Here is a 24,737-nt window from a genome sequence, read left to right as displayed (position 1 = left end):
TTTTGTTACTCATAATTTGATTGCACTTGTATTTCTGTATGTGATAAAAACATCTGACAAACACACATAAAAACCAGAGGGCAACAGATTAAGTGAAAATTCAATATTTGTGTCATTCTCAGGATATTATAAAAATTTCCCATGATTTCAAAGATATAAATATATTGTTCCATTTATAATACTTATATTATGTGGTGAAAAGGTTGGGTTTTGAAAGTGACCAGCCTGAAGGATGTCTTGGTGGAAACGTCCAGTTGCAGACCTCTTGGAAAAGCAAAGGAATGAGAATATTTAACGTACCCCCTGCAACTAAAACCAGGTGTGCAGGAATAGGGGGCGGCTGTCCCAATTTAATATAAGGACATTTGTCTCATGCACTCCTTTGGAAGAAGAGTGATCACGAGGCACATGCTTCTTATGAGAACCACGGGCTGCTATTTGTATGGTACTGCTTCTGGTTGAAGGTCTGGTGTCAAGGTGGAGAGAACTTTACCATGTAAATACAATATTATTATAATAGGAGTCTGTCGACTTACTGGCCCGTTTCCACGGGTGCATGCATCTGGCCTGAGTCGTACGCAGTCAGTGGCAGACATGTTTCAAGACCAGATTTATTGGCATAAATTAGACACGCAGCCTTGCTACATTTGATTCCAGTTGGGGGAAGTAGGGTACTGGAGTCAATTTTAGCAAGCATTTATGCCAGAAAACTGTCATGATTTGATGAAACCTTATAGGAGCCCGTTAAGAATTTTGACCTGGGGCCCAATGGTATCTAGTTACACCAATAGTTTCTGCTAAAAGTAGTCTGGTTCTGAAAGAACAACAAGCATCAGTATACTGTCCATTTGTTGCGGTCACACTGTATAATGAAGTCTTATTCTTTGAAAATACTGTGAGAGGATAAGGTATTGGAAGAGACACTGTTTTTCAAACTGCTATGGCACAATAGGGCACCAAAGCTTGGCTCTATTTTATTTTATTTAGTCTATATTGCTATTAATAATAACAATAAAAATCTTTAGTGTCATCATAATTCCCAGTGCTTTAAATATTGTGGTACATACACAAACAAAATTACAGAGTAAGATTTGCAAGATTTTATAATCTATAACCACCAAGTTGGAAAGATAGAATTAGATACACCAAACATGTAATGCACTGAGAGGTAAAATAAAATGTGAACTTTTTGTTTTATCTTTTTGTAGTTGTACAATGCCAACATTTATCAGCTCAATCACATGGATTCATGAATTGTTTTCATCCATGGGGAAACTTCAGCTTTCAAACTACTTGTCATTATGGATGTTTCGATGGATTTGTTCTAAATGGTACACATGAAATTCAATGTCTCCAGTCTGGAAATTGGAACAGTTCAGTACCCTATTGTACAGGTATGGACTATTGACCTCGCTGTTCTAGAAACAAAATATTTATCAGTCTAGTTTCTACTTCTAGTGCTTTAGCTTGTATACTATGCACTATTTCTTTAAGCTTTTCCTGACAGAGATTTCTAAACTTTTAGCTGGAAAAGTTAAGAAGAAAAGTTAAATAATATAGTCATGTAAAAACTAAAAAAATAAATATTTACCCATCTTGCCCATATTTTTTCTGAAGATTGAATCTCTGCAAAATCTTTAGAAAACCATTCTCGCAGATCCCATGTTGTTTCTTTACTAATGTTACTAATGTTGTTTCTTTACTAATGTTTTGCTTCTTTGTACTTCAATAACAGTAATTTTCCATCATCCGCAATCGTCATACTGCAGATAATCTCTGATTGTAAAACATCGCCTGCATGACTGGCATAGCATTTCAAACACCCTGTCATTTAAGTGTTACTAGAAAAAGCACTGAAAATAAAAATTTAGATGTCTATAAATATTGATCAAAACCTAGTAGCAACTTTCACTTCCTAGCGCCTCACACACTTGCACCATGTGGTGGCTGGAATGTACGAGATGAGTGCTGACAATTGGAACTGAAGTTCTAAAGTTCAGTTGTGGGTGCTCAATGTTCTGACAGACTTTCAAGCCAGCACACACTGCGAGTGTGGTGTGAGTTGCAATGCATCCCACTTGCTCATTTGTGAGGGGCCTTAGACCCACAGAAACAGGACTGTATTTTGGCATGGCCCCACAAACTGGCTCTCCTAGAATCATGGAACACATTAGAACATATCATCCCAGTGACCCCACTCTTTGGCTTTTCTGGCATTGCAAGGTTAAATAAGAATCCCAGGGGTGGAGAGCGCCAGAAGGACTTACTACACCGTGAAGTCAAGTGGATTCTAAAATGTGATGCATTGGGGGCATTGGGATTGAACAATCGTAATGATCTAACTGTGTTTCTGTGAGTTCTAGGCTCCTCTTTATCGAGCAATATTGTTATAATGAAATGTTGTCCTATTGTTTAAATGTTCCGCTGTCTCCTGCAATTCCCATTTATTTTAATTTTTGTATGTCACTTTTATGTATGGGTATTTTCATATTGTTCGTTTGTACTTGGACACACGTGTTCATGATTGTTGTGTTTCTATGACAACCATCCTGGAGCTGCGCTTAAATTGCGCATGCCCAAAGGAGGTGAGATCAGAGACAATATTTCTATTTGTCTTCCCAATGTAGAACTTATTGCAGGGAAAAAAGAGAACATAAACTGCAAAGGTGGTTCTGCAAGTAATAAAATCTCTGACATTTGTGGGACCAGCTTCAAGATCCAGGGCAGTGCGGTGCCAGGGACATTGATGGTGGTGCTGATTGCTTTCTGGGGGCAGCAGGCGCAACCAGAGGCTCTGCATACGACTTGCAGGTTGTGGGTAGGGCTGGTTTAAGACAAAGTGGGGCCCTAGGCAATACCAAAAGTGGGGCCTCAAAATAAAACTGTTTTATAAACAGTCACAGTCAGTAAGAGGCTCCAAAGGGAACATTAAATCCACAGGGCACTAAACATTTTTTGCTGAAAATTGCACTCAGCTTCACACAGATAAAGTATTGTTGGCTCCCTTACACAATGGTAACCCAAATAAGTAACTATATATCCATAAACCAAGCTAATGAGATAATAAAAGTCACTTTTAGATGTGCACCATTTGAGTGAGAATGTCATAACATAGGTATAAATAATGGAGAATGGTGTACAATAAAAACTTAACTCCGAAACATGTGTGTGTTTTTGGTGTTACATATAACTTTATGGACATGTTCTGGGCTGCATTGTTAATATGTAGCCACATTAGGTGAAGGTGAACGTTCATTGTATCGCTCAATTTTCACAAAAAAAAAACAATTATGAAATAAAAAGTAATCAGAGAGCACATGTTCTTGATAGGAGAATTTTAAAAACAGGAATATTAGTTTATATTGTCCCTTATCAAAATTAACAACATGTGTGAGGTGCAGCAGTTCATGTGTGAAGTATCCTGCAAATTCTCCATGTAGCCTGAATCTGGAAGGGGGGCACACTTCAGAGGGCTAGATCTTTGGTTCTGTGATTTTTTTCATATGAAATATGAGAGTCTTCTATATGAATCTAAATTTGTGTTTCTAGGTGTCAGGGAAACTGAGATATTAAAGGCCCATCGGGAGTGATTTTTATATATAAAAATGGCACCCGAAAATCTCCGGTTCCCTGACACCTAGAAACACAATTTAGATTAATTTGAAAGAAGAGATTCTCCTCTTTCAGGGGCCCTGGACAATTGCCCAGCTCGCCATCCACTAACACCGGCCCTGGTCGTGGGCTGTCTATTCCTGGTTTTGATCCCGAATTCTAGTGCACATTTGCCTCTCTGTAAAACTCATTTATCAAGCTTAAAAAGTTTTGGGGGAAAAATTCTTCACTCCACACCAGAAAATTACATAACACATGGTTTTCAACAAATCCAGCTGACAAAAATGATGTATTAATGTAATAATCAAACTTTTAGCAAAATTTCACAGCATGTTCATTACATTTTTGTAAGGATATTGTTTGATTCGTAGTTAATTTGTGTGTTAGATAACTTTTAAAGGAAACCTACCATTTAGAATGGCAGGGGTAAGCTGTAAGTACCGAGCACCAGCTCAGGGTGAGCTGGTGCCGGTACTTACTTTCGTTAGTGTTATAAACCGCGGTATGGCGGTTTTAACACTTTTTAAACTTTAGAGCAGGAGAGGCTTCGGCGCTGCGCGCGACCATGCGCACACAACATTTCCGCTATTTCCTATGTAGGCGCGCGCATGATCGTGCGCACGCAGCGCCGAAGCCTCTCCTGCTCCTGCTCCGAGCTGGTGCTCGGTACTCACAGCTAACCCCTGCCATTCTAAATAGTAGGTTTCCTTTAAGAGAATAAATGATCACACAGCACTGTATTTTGTGTTCACTCACAATTTGTTTTATATTACTTTGTAAAACTGAAACAAGAGTTATACCCTGTGTCCACCACCATAGCGGGGGGTTCTCTATTTAGAGTCCAAAATCGGGGCTTTGTCAAGCAAGGCAGGTTTATAATTGCACAGAACTGTTTTATGTGCCTGTTTTGGACTATTTCGTTTAATATCTGTATTTACCCAATATTCCTCCTGTGATTTGTTTGAAACCAATCGGGCACTGTGAACAGCTGGGCAATATGGTCAAGTTAAAGGCATATTTATCATCCCTTTTTTTATTCACAGCTGTTAAGTGTGATGTGCTCAGTCCTCCTCAACATGGTTTACTGACGTGCAGTCATCCGTGGGCTAAGAACAGCCTAGGCTCCACTTGTGAAATCTCTTGCTCCATAGGATGGAATATTAGGGGCTCTAATAAAACAGAATGTAGCTCTTCAGGACAATGGACAGAAGACATTCCTGAATGTGAAGGTACATTCTAAGGTCTAGTACTTCATGTATACAAAAAGTCCTTTCATGGTAATCTTTATTGTTCTTATTCAATTATGTCTATAGAATTTTTAAAGATAAGCTATTAATATGTTAATAATGTCAGGTGAATGTCTCATTGTGTCCCAATTACTTTCTTTTAATATTTCTTGTCAATTATAACAGACAGTGGCAAACATTTACAAATATTTAGACATTAAAAAATGAGTTGGTCTAAAGAGGTATCCAATGCTTGTGGCTCAATTCACCAATGGAATATCAATTACCTGTATACAAAATGTGAAGATATATGCAGCAGTCTGTCCCTCATATATGCAGAAGTGGATTCCCTGTTATTGGGATTAGGGGATTCTATATTAGTGGAAGCCCCACAGTTTAAACAATTATGGCATATGCAAACATAAATTGATAAAGAATTTTTCTTATTACATAACTTGTCCTGCCCCCACTTCTCGTATCCCCGGGTTCTATGCGAAGCTCGACAGGCAGTTAAATGCCTTCCTACAGTTCAACAAATGAGACTGGGTAAAAGTCTGTAGCTTTATTAAACTGATGTAGGATTAGGGTGAAATTGAAGTACAAGCTATTAGAACAGCACAAAAAAATAACAGGAGCATGTTACATGCATAAGATTAGCATATAACAGGAAACAAGCTGATACATATACAGTCTGGGACCAAACATGGCCGACCATGAGGTTTGGGCCTATCTGTCTAATTACAGTGCAATTGACCGGTTCGCGACCGCCCGCCATGTATTCACAGCGGCGGTCGCGTCGCGCTGCATGGAGAGGGCTCACGGGCTGAGCCCTCTCCATAGCAGGTAAGTCTTTGCTGCATATTGCGGTAACATCCGCGATTGGTGCTAGCACCGATCGTGGGTGTTTTCACTGCGTGGGCTGCCGGCAAAGCTGCCGGCAGCCTCAAACAGATAGCGGCGCATGGGCGCCGCCATCTTACCTGGGATCGCCGCTCCCCGTGACATCATCGGGGGGCGGCGATCCGTCTCCATGGTAGCCTCGGGTCTTCCGAAGACCCGAGGCTATTTCGTTTTAACCCCTTCATTACAATGTGCTGAAAGCACATTGTAATGAATGGGGAAGAAAATCCCCATATTCTGCCATACTGTAGTATGGCAGTATATGATAGGATCGATCAGACAACCTAGGGTTAAAGTACCCTAGGGAGTCTGAAAAATAATATAAATAAAAATAAAAAAAAGTTAAAAAAAAAAAAAAATTATAATAAAAAAACCTAAAATTTCAAATCACCCCCCTTTCCCTAGAACTGACATAAATATAAATAAACAGTAAAAATCATAAACACATCAGGTATCAACGCGTCCGAAAATGCCCGATCTATCAAAATATGATAACGGTTTTTCAATGCGTTTAACCCCGTAACGGAAAATAGCGCCCAAAGTCAAAAATGGCACTTTTTTGCCATTTTGAAAAATCTAAAAAAATCTATTAAAAGTGATCAAAAGGTCGTACAGTCCTAAAAATGATATCATTGAACATATTATCAAATTTCGCAAAAAATGACACCACCCACAGCTCCGTACACCAAAGTATAAAAAAGTTATTAGCGCCAGAAGTTGGCAAAATCAAAAAAATTATTTTTGTACAGGAGGTTTTCATTTTTGTAAATGTATGAAAACATTATAAAACCTATACAAATTTGGTATCCCCTTAATCGTACCGACCCAAAGAATAAAGTAGACATGTCATTTGGGGCGCTCAATGAAAGATGTAATATCCAAGCCCACAAGAAAATGGCGCAAATGCGGTTTTTCACCATTTTCATTGCATTTGGAATTTTTTTTCCCACTTCCGAGTACATGGCATGGAATATTTAATACCATCATTATGAAGTGCAATTTGTTACGCAGAAAACAAGCCATCATACAGCTCTTTACGTGTAAAAATAAAAAAGTTATAGATTTTTGAAGGTGGGGAGTGAAAAATGGACATGAAAAAACAGGAAAGGGCCCGGTCCTTAACCGGTTAAAGATCTATACATTACACTTCATATAATAAAGTTTATACAGAGTGGTCCTACTACTGCTAGTAGCTAGATATTCTTATAGACTGTCTCCTTACCGGCTATGCTACAACAAGGGTTAAGATGGATGAATATAGGTCTTCATTCTGTGTAGACATGAAGGGAACTGCCCTTCTCCTACCCACAATCCTTTGTATCTGCTAGTGGGTGGGGAAAACAGAATGTAAGTAATTATTAACTTTGACCATTAGATGGCGCCTGCAAACAAACATCTGTTACATAATGGACAAATTATGAACATCATTTAACCTGCAAAACATTTGCCAGTGGGCAGCACACTTCCCGCCTGGCATCAATTGATGCCACCATCAGAGTCATCAGATGAAAGCAGTAAGATTAGTTAAGTCACTGCATGAACATTTTTGCAGAGGTGCCAGCCTTTACAATCCTGAACATTAGTAAGCTTGGTATTTTTGAAAGAACGTGCTATATGGGTTAAGAAAGTGATGGCACGAACAAGTGATTTCCAGGTTGAGAACCTGCAGAATCGGTGAGACTTAAGGCAATTGTCTGAAGTCACTGTGTGTAGTGTTGACACCTTGGGACAGATTTCTGCATCCTTGTCAGCATCCACAAGTTCAAATGTGATAAGATCCGTAGTGCCGTGTTCTGAGCTGTATAGAAAGGCAGGACCTGTAAACCATGTAGTTTCTTTGAGGTGGCTGGCAGCAACAGATCTAGTTGCTTAGTTGGCAGGATTTTGATCAGTAGGAACAAAATGCCACTGTTTTGGCAAAGTTGACCTCCTGATTCGTAGAACCCTGTTGTTGACATACACGTAGAAGCGTCGGCTTTCGTTGTAGATATATCCCAAGACTACCTTGCTGTCTGTGTAAAACACAGCATCTTTGATCTCCAAATGCATCTTTGTTGTGATCATCTCCGCTAGCTCAACTGCTAATACTACAGCACAAAGTTCTAGTCTCGGTATAGTGTGCTCAGGGAGTGGTGCAAGTTTTGCTTTGCCCATGACGAATCCTATATGACATTGTCCTTTAATGTCTACTGTTTTAAGATAGGCCACAGCAGCAATGGCTTTGATAGAAGCATCAGAAAACACATAAAGTCTTTGTAGCTGAACTTCTGTAGATGGGACAGGGGCATATGAGTGTGCAACATGAGAGAGATTCATTAGAGAGTTCTTCCACTCTACCCACAGGTCTTTCTTTTCATTGGGAAGTTGTTCATCCCAGTCAGAGGCATCATGAGTCAAATCTCTAAGTATTGCTTTACCTTGGATAGTAACAGGAGCTGCAACCCTTAAATGATCATACAAGCGGTTTATAGCAGATAGTACTCCTCTCCGAGTAAAGGGTTAATCTTCCTCGCTGACTTGGAAGATAAAGGTGTTAGACTTTAAGTCCCAGAGCAGTCCAAGACTACGTTGCATTGGAAGTGTGTCAGTACTTAAGTCCTTTTAAATCATTGCTGTAATCATGAAAAGGAGATGCTTCCATTAATTTTTTGCTGTTGGAGGCAGTTTTATGGAGTCTGAATTAGCAAGCATTTCTTGAGCTCTCTTAAGAAGACTAATTGCAGACTCATTTGTAGGTAACGATTTTAAACAGTTGTCCACATAAAAGTCCTTTTTGACAAACTGTGTAACGTCTGAACCATATTCTTTTTGGTCCTCCCTGGCTGAATGTTTACGTTCATATATAGCCACTGATGGGGAAGGGCTGTTACCAAAGATGTGCACACGCATGCAATACTCGATGGGTTTTTAAAAGGGGTTGTTGTCCTTGAACCAAAAGAACCTTAGGAAATGTCGCTGTTCCTATTTAATAAAAAAGGAGTGGAACATTTGTTGGATGTCAATCATAAATGCAACAGAGTCTCTGTGAAATCTGAGAAGCACTCCAAGGAGTCGGTTGTTGAGGTCTGGACCTGGCAGTAGGACATCATTTAAGGAAACACCCTCAAATTTGGCATTAGAGTCGAATACTACTCTTATCTGTCCTGGTTTCTTTGGGTGGTAAACTCCAAATGTAGGTAGATACCAGCATTCTTCTGAGTCTTTTAAGGTTGGAGCTATCTCTGCATGAGAGTTCTCAATTACTCTTTCCATAAGTGTAAAGAAGTGGTCTTTCATATCAGGCTTCTTCTGAAGATCCCGTCTAAGGGAAGCAAAGCGTTTATAGACTTGTTCTCGATTCTTAGGCAAACGCTGCTTTTTGGGTCTGAAGGGAAGTGGTGCCATCCAGCTATTTGATTCGTCTTTAACTATTCCTTGCTCCATTATTTCTAAGAACAGTCTCAAATGTCCTCAAAGGACATTGCCACTTGATTGTCGTCTTTTGTTCTCCGGAAGACTGTGCATCCTAAGTGGTCATGGTCACTAGTACAGGTATGGTTGTCAAAAGGTTGCTAGTGAAAGGACAGGGTAGAGGAACGTTGTGTGGTAGCTCTTTTATGAAGATGTTACTGTAACATGGTTTAAAGAGAAAAGGGCGTCCATTCTCTAATATGTTGGTAAGCATGTTGTTCACTGAAGTGGGTCTGTGCACACCACCTATACAAACATCACCTACAATCACCCCCCCCCCCCCCTCGGTCAAGTTTCCGGGCAAATGGAGCATTGTGAGGGCCATTAATTTGACATCTTAGCTTGTGAACTTGCAAGATATCTCTTCCAAGGAGCAGAATTATTTGAGCTTGAGGATCTAATTTTGGTATGAGATGAGTTATGTGCCTCAAATGGGGTTGGTGTTTGGCAACATCTGGTGTAGGGATTTCAGACCTGTTATCAGGGATCTGGTTAAACTCAATTATGGTTGGTAAGATCAGGCAGGTGTGACCATCTATAGACTCTATTGTGTACCCAGTAGCTCTTCTCCCCGCCATCTCAACCGTGCCTTGCACAAGTCTTTAGGGAGTAGGGAGAGCTGGGTCCCTTAACCCCTTAAAGGACACCTGTCATCAGGTCTGTGTCACTAGTCCTGTCACCTCTACCTGTTGGAGCAGCTCACAAGGATCCCATCCCAGGATCCTAGTTATTTCATACATTATTCATTGTAAAATCATCTATTTTTTATCATGTAAATTAGGCTGGTCACATGGTCAGAGGCAGTGATGTCACCCCTGTTACCCCTCCCCTCTCCTCCCCCTGCACATGTCTGTGTGTAATGTATAGTAAAGCATGGCTAGTGTCTGTGCTGCATCTGCTGACATGCTGCATCCTCCTAATATACAGGTGAGAGACACAGACATCAGCTACACATGAATCTGACATGTTCTGCTATAACATGGCTGCCTAGAGCTGCTGTATCTCTCCTAAACACACACATGCACACACAAGCTGCAGGGGGCGTGGCCACCAGCACCAGGAAGCACATCATTATACAGCCTCACATCATTATACAGGCTGTCAGTCATGCACTGGGGGTGTGGATGTGCCTCCCACTCATGAATAGAGTGGACAGCTTGAATATGCTAATGCTTCATTGGACATTTCACAGGTCATTTCCATACAGCTTTAGGACCTCATTGCTTAGGTTTACAGGCATGTAGAGGGACAATGAAGGGATAGAGGCAATGCTCTGTAATGGCAGTTTATGAAAATATTTTTAGTTTAGGGGGGTTATTTTGCATGACGGGTTCTCTTTAACGCTGAAGCCACTTTTCACCTTCCTGACACGGACCATTTTTTAAAATCTGACGTGTCTATTTAAGTGGTTATAACTTTAGAACGCTTTAACATATCCAGTTGATTATGAGATTGTTTTTTCGTGACACGTAGTACTTCATGTTCGAGAAATTTAATCAATATGTTTAGTATCTATTTATGAAATAAATGGAAATTTGGCAAAAATTTTTTTAAAAAACAATGTTTTCCAAATTAAAAATGTTCTACTTTTTGGAAAGTTGGTCATATCACTAAAATAACTTGATAACTAACATTTTCCATATGTCTGCTTTAACTTGGCATCATTTTTCAAACATCTTTTCCTTTTTTCTTAGGATGTTAGGAGGCTTATAACTTTAGGTGCATTTTTTCAGATTTTCACAAAAATCATCAAAGCCTACTTTTGGAGGGTCAATTTAGTTAGAAGTGACTTTATAAGGCCTACATGACAGAAAACCACCACAAATGACACCATTTTAGAAACTACACCCCTCAAAATATTCAAAACAACCTTTGGGAATTTTGTTAACCCTATGAGCGTTTCACGAGGGTGAAAGATAAATGAAAGTGAAATTACAGAAATGTAATTTTATCTTACTATAGATTCATTAAACACTAAAATTTGCACCTTTACAATGAGTTAAAAAGGAAAATGCATTTTACAATGTTTAGGGCAATTCCTCCTGAGTATGCCAGTACCCATTTTGTCACTGTACCCTGCTGTACGGGCACAGGGGGGCACTTGGAATGGAAAGAGCGTTGTTTCGATTTGGAGAGCAAATATGGCTGAAAAAGTTCATGTGTCAGGATGCATTTGGAGAGCCATAATGGTACCAAAACAGAGGAAAGCCCCAACAAGAGACACCATTTTGGAAAGTACACCCCTTGGAGAGTTTAGCAAGGTGTAATTTTTGTATTTGTCCGTAAAGGTGTTTGATTTAATTAGGACTTAAATAGGAAAAAGGTGAAAATTTTCTTATAAAGGTCATTTTACCCCTAATTTTTTATAGCCACAAGGGATAAAAAAATTAACTAACCCCCCAAAATGTGTAAACCTATTTTTCTCGAGTGTAGAAGTACCCCACATGTGTACAGTAAAAGGAAAGGGGGATGTTTGCCTTTTAGAAGCCAAATTTGACAGAAATGTTTGACATGCATTTGGAGGACCCTAGTGGTATAAAACAGATAAGAATCCGAAAAGTGACCCTAATTTTTGAACGCAATTTTGTAAAGTGTAATAAATGTATTTGCCCCTACAGGTAAATGATCCAATTAGGCCCTAAACATTAAAAAGATGAAAATTTTCCTATAAATGTCACTTTACCCCTAATTTTTGTAAACCACAAGGGATAATATATTAAATAACCCTGAAAAAGATGTAAAACTATTTCTCCCGAGTGTAGAAGTACCCCACAAGTGTATATAAAATGCTTTATGGGCGCACAGTAGAGGAAAAGAGGGATGTTTGTCTTTTAGAGGCCAAATTTGACAGAAATCCTTCACATGTGTCAGGATACATTTGGAGAGCCATAGTGGTACCAAAACAAAGGAAAACCCAAAAAGTGACCCTAATTGTTCAATGTACACCCCTTGAGGAATTTAGCAAGGTGTAATATGTGGTGTATTGTAATACACGTGGTGAAATGAGCATTTTGAACATATAGGTCAGTGATGGCGAACCTATGGCACTGGTGCCAGAGGTGGCACTCAGAGCCCTTTCTGTGGGCACTCAGGCCATCACCAGAGATGACTCCAGGTATCTCTGTGCACAGAGCTATTTTAAAGTGACAGTTCTACCTGGGACTATTTTCTGCTTTATTGGTGTCCTCAGGGTGCTGGTATCAATGAGAAGGGAGTATAAATCACAAATTAAATTTCTGTGTTGGCACTCTGCGATAAATAAGCGGGTCTTTGTTGTAGTTTGGGCACTCGGCCTCTAAAAGGTTTGCCATCACTGATATAGGTGGTTTCCAAATATGATGTGCAATGGTAGCCCTTACTAGCTATTTTAGGGAAGATATCAATACTTTTGAATACAGGCAGTCCCCGGGTTACATACAAGATAGGGTCCAGAGGTTTGTTCTTAAGTTGAATTTGTATGTAAGTTGAAACTGTATATTTTATAATTGTAGATCCAGACAAATACATTTTTGGCCCCAGTGACAATTGGAGTTTAAAGATTTTTTGCTGTAATGGGACCAAGGATTATCAATAAAACTTCGTTACAGACACTTTACAGCTGTTCACTTCAGTCTGGGACTATAGTAAAGCATTCAGAAAGCTTCACAAGAGGTCAGAGGGGTCTGTCTGTAACTATCGGTTGTCTGTAAGTCGGGTGTCCTTAAGTAGGGGACCGCCTGTAATGCATTTTCTATAACCTCTGCTGAGCCATAACACTCATCCAGTCTATCCCAGATCATCTTTAAGCCTGTTTCTGGATAGTTTATGTTAATGGCTCTAATTCTCTTAGCATGCTCAGAAGACTCATCTCCAAGCCATTTCACCAGTAGATCTAGCTCTTCCCTAAAAGACAAGTCTTAGTCTCTCATAAGACTCTGGAATGAGAATCGCCAAGTCCTATAGTTCTCAGGGCGATCATTGAACTTTACAAGTCCTTTAGTGACAAGCTCACGTCGAGCAAAGAACTTAGCAAAGTCTATAGTGGCTTGGTTTGTGGCAGGTTGGCAAATGGTTGCCATGGTGAGAGTGTGGTCATACCTGTCAGAAGTTTCTGCTTCAGGTTTCACAGTGCCACACTGTCTGGGAGTGAAGAAACTTCCTGGATGCTGAGTGAAGCATGGGTTCTCTGGTAAGCAGGGAAGTTGACTTGAGCCATGTCATTCTCTTGCTTGCAGAACTGTGGTCTGAGGTCAGCTTCTTGACATAAAATACGATGTCTTGGACTTGACTTGGTAACCTTTTGTTTCATGTGTAGTCTGAGGATTACACACAGGATGTTGAAGGACATATTCTGAATTGCGTTCCAGTGAATCCTGGGGTTCCTGTTCCAGATCAGGCATGCTGCTGTGTCTTCTGGGCTCGCTGTGAGAGTGTGGCTGTCTCTAAGATCTCTGCTTCCGCCATGGAAGCTGCTGCTTCCTTTTCAATTTAGCTTCTCAAGTGTTGCTTGTCTAGAAAAGCCTGTTCTTGTGCCTGTTGTGCCCTCTCCGCTTCCAAGGAGGCTTTTTGTCTTGCCCTCTCTGTTTGTAAGGAGACCTGTTGTAATTTCAACTGCATCTCTTGTTTGGCAAAGGTAGCCCGTGCCCTCGCTGCTTCCGCTTTTGCGTGGGTGATGGCGGCTGCATTGCTAGTGGCAGATGCTTTTGAGGAACTGGCCCGTGATCTTGTCTTTATAGGAGACGCTTGGCTTTGTGACTTGCTTTGACAGTTTAGAGATTGCTGTGTTGCCTGTTTGCAGGTGACTCCGTAGACAGTAGCAGACCTCTGTGTAGTCTAAATCTTTCCCGCTTGTTTCCAGCAGCTGTTTCACTGTCCTGCCTCCACTTCACGTACCCCCCGGGTCTACAGTTCAACAAATGAGACTCAGTGAAAGTCCATCGCTTTATTAAACTGATGTAGGATTAGGGTGAAACTGAAGAAAAACAGGAATGTACAAGCTATTAGAATAGTACAATAATATAACAGGAGCATGTTTCATACATAAGATTAGCATATAACAGGAAACAAGCTGATACAGTCTGGAACCAAAAATGGCCGACCATGAGGTTGGGCCTATCTGTCTAGTTACAGTGCAATTAAAGATCTATATATTACACTTCATATAATAAAGTTTATACAGAGTGGTCCTACTACTGCTAGTAGCTAGATATTCTTATAGACTGTCTCCTTACCGGCTATGCTACAACAAGGGTTAAGATGGATGAATATAGGTCTTCATTCTGTGTAGACATGAAGGGAACTGCCCTTCTCCTACCCACAATCCTTTGTATCTGCTAGTGGGTGGGGAAAACAGAATGTAAGTAATTATTAACTTTGACCATTAGATGGCGCCTGCAAACAAACATCTGTTACATAATGGACAAATTATGAACATCATTTAACCTGCAAAACATTTGCCAGTGTGCAGCACACAACTTTTTTATTAAACTGTTCTCATCTCATGAATTTTTGCGGCAATGTTGAAATTGTGCTTGCTCTAGGGTAATTATTAGGGGAGATGTATCAATCTGTCCCTATAGTTCTTGAATAATATACTCCTGAAATGATTTAGGGTTTTGGTTTCAGACCATTTTTATGCAGTTTCCAACTTATCTTAAAAGTGAGTGTGAACTTGGTATACATAAATACATCTTCGAATGTCCATGCACTGTTTTCCTGATGACGCACTTGTAAATTCAAGAGAAAGCACAAGATTTTGTTCATTTGCAACTGCAGTAGTGATTGACTGTACTTGTTTTCATAGCATAATTATCTCTATTCTAGCTATTACATGTGAGGCGTTCAGCATTCCTCTGCATGGATCATTTATTTGCAATCATACATGGGCTGAAAACAGCTATGGCTCCACTTGTGAATTCATTTGCTCAGAAGGTTGGACATTAAAGGGTTCCAAGGTAACAATGTGTGGATCTACAGGCATCTGGACCAAGAACATTCCCAAATGTGAAGGTATTTTTATACCATTGTATATCATTGTATTTCAAGAATAGTGATAATGATCAGTTGGGACAATATAGGTATGTCATAAATAATTAACCTGGAACAAGTCTAATGAAATATATGGCATTATGTCAAATACTTATGTAAGTAAACACCATGATGAGAAAAACTGTAATAAGGATACCTAACTACAAATCTAAAACTAAACATCAGAAAAGGTAGCACTTCAGGAGACAATGGGTTGCATGAAAAAACTGCAAAATGTCATCATAGCAAACAGGGTAAGCATACAAATTAAAATGTACATCGCATAATTGTTAAAGGGAACCTGTCAGGCACATCTGGCCCTCCAGACCTTAGGTCCTACCTCATTTAGTGAAGCAATCTCCTCTTCATGATGGTATTAAACAGTGAGCAGTTACTGGGAATTATAAAATGAACCTCAGACCAATATTATTAGCACCGTAGTTCCGTATTAATAGTGTGTGATATAAAGAGTGTCTGCTCTTTAATAAGCCATATTCGGGAGTGTCATTAGTAAGCTATATTAGACATTATATTATGATGTAGACAGAATACTGGAGGCAAGTGTTACTGTACATGGAAAGATTTTACACCCATATGATCCAAAGAAGCCAAGGCATGGTAAGTATCACATGTATATAAAAGAGCATGAAGTTTAGTGTAAGTGCATAGTATGTCAGGGAAGATGTTGATGTTATCCATGTCAGAATTTGTGAGCAAGAGCTCAAAAATTCTATCATACGTATTATTCTAAATGAAGAAGTTAGGGATCGCATTAAATGTCTCCGTGAAACTTGCATAGTGAATCTTATGCAAAGGGCTCAGGACAAATTGTGGGTTGACATTGAGTCTGGTCGCAATCCATCTCCTCTCCTTGTGTCTCTGTGGATATCTCACAGGTCTAAGGCCCTGAGGGATCTGTGCTTCCCAAGGATATAGGTAGCCAAATAGCTTCTGCAAGTCCTTGACCCCGGTGACAGATCTTTCCAGAGGTGTTACTACTTTTGAAGGTTGGTGCATAGATCACAGCCCATCCCAACATCTAATCTCTGTAATCTATGGGTTGCTGCTGCGAGATAGTCAAGGTGGTTTTTAGATCAGTTTCCAAACTTCATGGGAAAGGGGCTATGGAAGGGAATTTGAGGATAAGGAGTGGTTGAGAGCTATGGGTTTCCCCCATGACGTTCCCCTCAGGAAACAAGCTACAAAATCTTGGCTCGACGGCACAGGACTCCTGTGGCCCTTCATCTGTACTACCCTTCGGCGCAGTGGCGTAACTACCGCCGTAGCAGCCGTAGCGGTTGCTACAGGGCCCGTGAGGTTCAGGCACCCGGGGATGCACACTCCCTGCAGTGCTTTGCCACGGCCTGGGGTAAGTGGTCCGGGGCTGCAGTGCCGGGTGCCTGCCGGATCGTGCCCCCGGGCCCCTCCCTCTCTGTGTATCTACACATCTCTCCTGAGCCCACCCACCCACCTTGACACTCTGCCTCCCCCGCTCGCCCCCCCCTTCCCCCGCTCGCCCCCCCCCCCCCCCCGCCATCTGAATGTATCTGGACACCCACCTGAACACCTGCCTGAACACCCATACAGCCTCCAAACTTCCTAAAAGGTAAGTATATACAGATGTATTTATCTGTATGTATATATGTATTTATCTGCATGTATATATGTATTTATCTGTATGTATATATGTATTTATCTGTATGTATATACCGTATATTCCGGCGTATAAGACGACCTGGTGTATAAGACGACCCCCCTACTTTCCTGTTTAAAATATAGAGTTTAAGACATATTCGCCATATAAGACTACCCCTTTTCCAACGCATACAAAACACTGGTAAAAATTTAAAAAAAAACTGATTTGAATTTAACATGGTCCTTTTTTTAATTTAAATTCTTATGACATGCAGGTATATAGCAGGAAAACTGTCGCTCATAAACATAAGGCATACAACAACATTACCATCGTCCATTTTACTGTACCATACTGTACCTTAAATTTTTATTTTATTAAATATTCCATGCCATGTACTCAGAAGCGGGAAAAAAATTTCAAATGCAATGAAAATGGTGTAAAAACGCATTTGCGCCATTTTCTTGTGGGCTTGGATATTACGTCTTTCACTGAGCGCCCCAAATGACATGTCTACTTTATTCTTTGGGTCGGTACGATTAAGGGAATACCAAATTTGTATAGGTTTTATAATGTTTTCATACATTTACAAAAATGAAAACCTCCTGTACAAAAATAAATTTATTGATTTTGCCAACTTCTGGCGCTAATAACTTTTTAATACTTTGGTGTACGGAGCTGTGGGTGGTGTGCGAAATTTGATAATATTTTCAATGATATCATTTTTAGGACTGAACGACCTTTTGATCACTTTTTATAGATTTTTTTAATATTTTTCAAAATTGCAAAAAAGTGCCATTTTCGACTTTGGGCGCTATTTTCCATTACGGGGTTAAACGCATTGAAAAACCGTTATCATATTTTGATAGATCGGGCATTTTCGGACACGTCGATACCTGATGTGTTTATGATTTTTACTGTTTATTTATATTTATGTCAGTTCTAGGGAAAGGGGGGTGATTTGAAATTTTATTTTTTTTATACTATTTTTCAGACTCCCTAGGGTACTTTAACCCTAGGTTGTCTGATCGATCCTACCATATACTGTCATACTACAGAATGGCAGTATATGGGGATTTTCCTCATTCATTACAATGTGCTATCAGCACATTGTAATGAAGGGGTTAAAACGAAATAGCCTCGAGTCTTTGGAAGACCCGAGGCTACCATGGAGACGGATCGCCGCCCCCGATGACGTCATCCTAGGTAAGATGGTGGCGGCCATCTTTTTGAGGCTGCCGGCAGCCCACGCTGTGAAAACACCCGCGATCGGTGCAATATGCAGCAAAGACTTACCGGCTATGGTGAGCCCTCTCCATGCAGCGCGACCCGACCGCCGCCGTGAATACACGGCGGGCGGTCGGGATTACCGGCGTATAAGACGACCCAAGAGAAGACAGAAGATTTTTCTGTCTTCAAAAGTCGTCTTATATGCCGGAATATACGGTATGTATTTATCTGTATGTATATATGTATTTATCTGTATGTAAATACAGATAAATACGGCGGGCGGTCGGGATTACCGGCGTATAAGACGACCCAAGAGAAGACAGAAGATTTTTCTGTCTTCAAAAGTCGTCTTATATGCCGGAATATACGGTATGTATTTATCTGTATGTATATATGTATTTATCTGTATGTATATATGTATTTATATGCATATACTGTGTATATGTGTACATGTGTATATACTGCGTATATGTGTATATACTGTGTATATGTGCATATACTGTGTATATGTGTATTTGTGTATATGTGTATTTGTGTATATATGTATTTGTGTATATATGTATTTGTGTATATATGTATGTGTATATATGTATGTGTATATATGTATTTGTGTATATATGTATATACTGTGTATATATGTATATACTGTGTATATATGTATTTGTGTATATATGTATATACTGTGTATATATGTATTTGTGTATATATGTATGTACTGTGTATATGTGTATATATTGTATATCTGTATATATTGCATGTATATGTGTATATATTGTATATATACTGTGTATATGTGCATATACTGTGTATACGTGCATACGTGCATATACTGTGTATATGTGTGTGTATATGTGTATATATTGTGTGTATATACTGTGTATATGTGTATATATTGTATGTATATACTGTGTATATGTGTATATATTGTATGTATATACTGTGTATATGTGTATATATTGTATGTATATACTGTGTATATGTGTATATATTGTATGTATATACTGTGTATATGTGTATATATTGTATGTATATACTGTGTATATGTGTATATATTGTATATATATATATACTGTGTATATGTGTATATATTGTATATATATATATACTGTGTATATGTGTATATATTGTATATATATATATACTGTGTATATGTGTATATATTGTATATATATATACTGTGTATATGTGTATATATTGTATATATATATATATACTGTGTATATGTGTATATATTGTGTGTATATATATATATATACTGTGTATATGTGTATATATTGTGTGTATATATATATATATATACTGTGTATATGTGTATATATTGTGTGTATATATATATATATATACTGTGTATATGTGTATATATTGTATATATATATATATATATATATACTGTGTATATGTGTATATATTGTATATATATATACTGTGTATATGTGTATATATTGTATATATATATATATATATATATATATATACTGTGTATATGTGTATATATTGTATATATATATATATATATACTGTGTATATGTGTATATGTGTATATATTGTATATATATATATATACTGTGTATATGTGTATATGTGTATATATTGTATATATATATATATACTGTGTATATGTGTATATATTGTGTATATATATATATATATATATATATACTGTGTATATGTGTATATATTGTGTATATATATATATATATACTGTGTATATGTGTATATATTGTGTGTATATATATATATATATATATATATATATATATATATATACTGTGTATATGTGTATATATTGTGTATATATATATATATATATATATATATATATATATATATATATATATATACTGTGTATATGTGTATATATTGTATATATATATATATATATATATATACTGTGTATATGTGTATATATTGTATATATATATATATATACTGTGTATATGTGTATATATTGTATATATATATATACTGTGTATATGTGTATATATTGTATGTATATATATATATATATATATATACTGTGTATATGTGTATATATTGTATATATATATATATACTGTGTATATGTGTATATATTGTGTATATATATATACTGTGTATATGTGTATATATTGTATATATATATATACTGTGTATATGTGTATATATTGTATATATATATATATATACTGTGTATATGTGTATATATTGTATATATATATATATACTGTGTATATGTGTATATATTGTGTGTATATATATATATATATATATATACTGTGTATATGTGTATATATTGTGTATATATATATATATATACTGTGTATATGTGTATATATTGTATATATATATATACTGTGTATATGTGTATATATTGTATATATATATATATATATATATACTGTGTATATGTGTATATATTGTATATATATATATATACTGTGTATATGTGTATATGTGTATATATTGTATATATATATATATATACTGTGTATATGTGTATATATTGTATATATATATATATATATATATATATATACTGTGTATATGTGTATATATTGTATATATATATATATACTGTGTATATGTGTATATATTGTATATATATATATATATATATATATATATATATACTGTGTATATGTGTATATATTGTATATATATATATATATACTGTGTATATGTGTATATATTGTGTATATATATATATATATATATACTGTGTATATGTGTGTATATTGTGTATATATATATATATATATATATACTGTGTATATGTGTATATATTGTGTATATATATATATATATATATATACTGTGTATATGTGTATATATTGTATATATATATATATATATATACTGTGTATATGTGTATATATTGTATATATATATATATATATATATACTGTGTATATGTGTATATATTGTATATATATATATATATATATATATATATATACTGTGTATATGTGTATATATTGTATATATATATATATACTGTGTATATGTGTATATATTGTATATATATATATATACTGTGTATATGTGTATATATTGTATATATATATATACTGTGTATATGTGTATATATTGTATATATATATATACTGTGTATATGTGTATATATTGTATATATATATACTGTGTATATGTGTATATATTGTGTATATATATATATATACTGTGTATATGTGTATATATTGTGTATATATATATATATACTGTGTATATGTGTATATATTGTGTATATATATAAACTGTGTATATATTGTGTATATATATATACTGTGTATATGTGTATATATTGTATATATATATATACTGTGTATATGTGTATATATTGTATATATATATATATACTGTGTATATATTGTATATATATATATACTGTGTATATATTGTATATATATATATACTGTGTATATGTGTATATATTGTATATATATATATACTGTGTATATGTGTATATATTGTATATATATATATACTGTGTATATGTGTATATATTGTATATATATACTGTGTATATGTGTATATATATATATATATATACTGTGTATTTGTGTATATATTGTATATATATATATATATATATATACTGTGTATATGTGTATATATTGTATATATATATATACTGTGTATATGTGTATATATTGTATATATATATATATACTGTGTATATGTGTATATATTGTATATATATATATACTGTGTATATGTGTATATATTGTATATATATATATACTGTGTATATGTGTATATATTGTATATATATATATACTGTGTATATGTGTATATATTGTATATATATATATACTGTGTATATGTGTATATATTGTATATATATATATACTGTGTATATGTGTATATATTGTATATATATATATATACTGTGTATATATTGTGTATATATATATATATATATACTGTGTATATGTGTATATATTGTGTATATATATATATATACTGTGTATATGTGTATATATTGTATATATATATACTGTGTATATGTGTATATATTGTATATATATGTATATATATATATATACTGTGTATATGTGTATATATATGTATATATATACTGTGTATATGTGTATATATTGTATATATATATACTGTGTATATGTGTATATATTGTGTATATATATATATATACTGTGTATATGTGTATATATTGTGTATATATATATATATATATATACTGTGTATATGTGTGTATATGTGTATATATTGTATATATATATATATACTGTGTATATGTGTATATATTGTGTATATATATATATATATATACTGTGTATATGTGTGTATATGTGTGTATATTGTATATATATATATACTGTGTATATGTGTATATATTGTGTATATATATACACTGTGTATATATTGTGTATATATATATATATATATATATATATATATATATATACTGTGTATATGTGTATATATTGTGTGTATATATATACTGTGTATATGTGTATATATTGTGTGTATATATATACTGTGTATATGTGTATATATTGTGTGTATATATATACTGTGTATATGTGTATATATTGTGTGTATATATACACTGTGTATATGTGTATATATTGTGTGTATATATACACTGTGTATATGTGTATATATTGTGTGTATATATACACTGTGTATATGTGTATATATTGTGTGTATATATACACTGTGTATATGTGTATATATTGTATATATATATATACTGTGTATATGTGTATATATTGTATATATATATATATATATACTGTGTATATGTGTATATATTGTATATATATATATATATATACTGTGTATATGTGTATATATTGTGTATATATATATATATATATATACTGTGTATATGTGTATATATTGTATATATATATACTGTGTATATGTGTATATATTGTATATATATATATACTGTGTATATGTGTATATATTGTATATATATATATACTGTGTATATGTGTATATATTGTATATATATATATACTGTGTATATGTGTATATATTGTATATATATATATACTGTGTATATGTGTATATATTGTATATATATATATACTGTGTATATGTGTATATATTGTATATATATATATACTGTGTATATGTGTATATATTGTATATATATATATATACTGTGTATATGTGTATATATTGTGTATATATATATATATACTGTGTATATGTGTATATATTGTATATATATATATATACTGTGTATATGTGTATATATTGTGTATAGATGACATCATCCTAATTTGGGACAAAAGTGAGACAGAATTACATGATTTAATTTCAACATTAAACAGAAATACATTCAATTTGAAATTTTCACCCAACATAAGCAAAACAAAGGTAGAGTTTCTAGACTTACAAATTGAGATAGTGGATAATAAGTTGGAATGCAGCACATACATAAAACCAACAAAAATAGTTATATATCCAAATACAGTTGCCATCTTCCTAGATGGCTGGAAAATGTACCCTTTGGTCAATATCGACGTTTAAGGAGAAATTGCACAACCACTGAAAAATTCGAAAAAGAGGCAAATCAATTAACAGTACAATTTCAAGAAAAAAATTACACAACCATAACATTATCATCTGCTTTAACAAAAGCGAGACAATTGAAAAGAGAGGATTTGATAAAAGAAAAAACCTTACCCTTACAGAAAACTACATCAGATGACACACGAGAGAATCAAAGTAAGATTATTTTCCCATACAACACACAATACAAAAAATTACAGAAAATTATTACTAAACATTGGGATGTTTTGAGGAATGACAGAACACTTCACACAATTTTACCCGAAAAACCACCTATTATTTACACCAAAGCTCCTAACCTAGGCTCTCAACTAGCTCCCTCTATTAAGACCAAACCAAAAGCCCCAAGTAAAACTTGGTTAAATTTAAAAGGCTTTTTTAGATGTGGGGATTGCATTTGTTGTAAGAAAACCCTTTTTTCAAAACGAACCCAAAAGGTCACTTCATCCAGTAATGAATTAACACATAACATCAACGAACTCCTCACTTGCAATAGTAGTGGAGTTATTTATATGATAACGTGCCCTTGTCAAAAACAATATATTGGAAGGACGATTAGACCTCTAAAGGAGAGAATTGCTGAACATTTGAGGAACATTAAAAAAGGTCTAGAAACCCATACCCTGGCAAAACACTTCAAAACAGCTCACAATATGGATGTGACACAATTAAAATTCTGTGCGATACAGTCAGTGAAAAAAGATTGGAGAGGTGGAGACTACATTGCCAAAATGTCCAGAATAGAATCAAGATTTATCTTTACCTTTGACACCATGTTACCAAAGGGTCTGAATGCAGAACTTGAAATATTTGGCTTTTTATGAATTGGATGGAGGCAGCCGTAATGCGGACGACATTGGTCCGGCTGTATACCAGCACATGTGGCCGCCTTCCGGCTCCCCCCACCCAATGTGGAAACTACGGGGATCTCCCATTTGAAATACATCTATACATAAACTAATCTGTTATTATCCATATACATTTTCCATACTGAACCATGTGTATAAAAGAAATATATGCACAAAATAATATATACACAGAATAACGTTTATCATATTCTTAAATTATGGGCACAGGAATATGTTCATCAGTTGACAAAATGGGAACTTGGGGAATATTGTTGAAAATCCTCTCCCCAAAATCCCCCATTTTGT

At 35.4% G+C, this 24,737-nt stretch overlaps 1 protein-coding gene across 8 annotated transcripts in view; it reads left to right on the top strand.

Annotated features, from left to right (window-relative positions):
• The window catches only part of LOC140104934 (L-selectin-like), a 267,146-nt gene that overhangs the window by 166,301 nt on the left and 76,108 nt on the right, over positions 1 to 24,737 (top strand). For all 8 annotated transcript variants that reach the window (XM_072128728.1, XM_072128724.1, XM_072128723.1 and 5 more), the window contains 3 exons: positions 1,209 to 1,394; positions 4,656 to 4,841; positions 14,991 to 15,176. In XM_072128728.1, coding sequence (XP_071984829.1) covers positions 1,209 to 1,394; positions 4,656 to 4,841; positions 14,991 to 15,176 — 558 coding nt within the window. The remainder of the gene's footprint in view (positions 1 to 1,208; positions 1,395 to 4,655; positions 4,842 to 14,990; positions 15,177 to 24,737) is intronic.

Source organism: Engystomops pustulosus, chromosome 10 (genome assembly GCF_040894005.1).
Source record: "Engystomops pustulosus chromosome 10, aEngPut4.maternal, whole genome shotgun sequence".
Classification (NCBI taxonomy): domain Eukaryota; kingdom Metazoa; phylum Chordata; class Amphibia; order Anura; family Leptodactylidae; genus Engystomops; species Engystomops pustulosus.
Note: the sequence above shows the minus strand (reverse complement) of the source record. Positions and strands in the feature narration are given on the sequence as shown.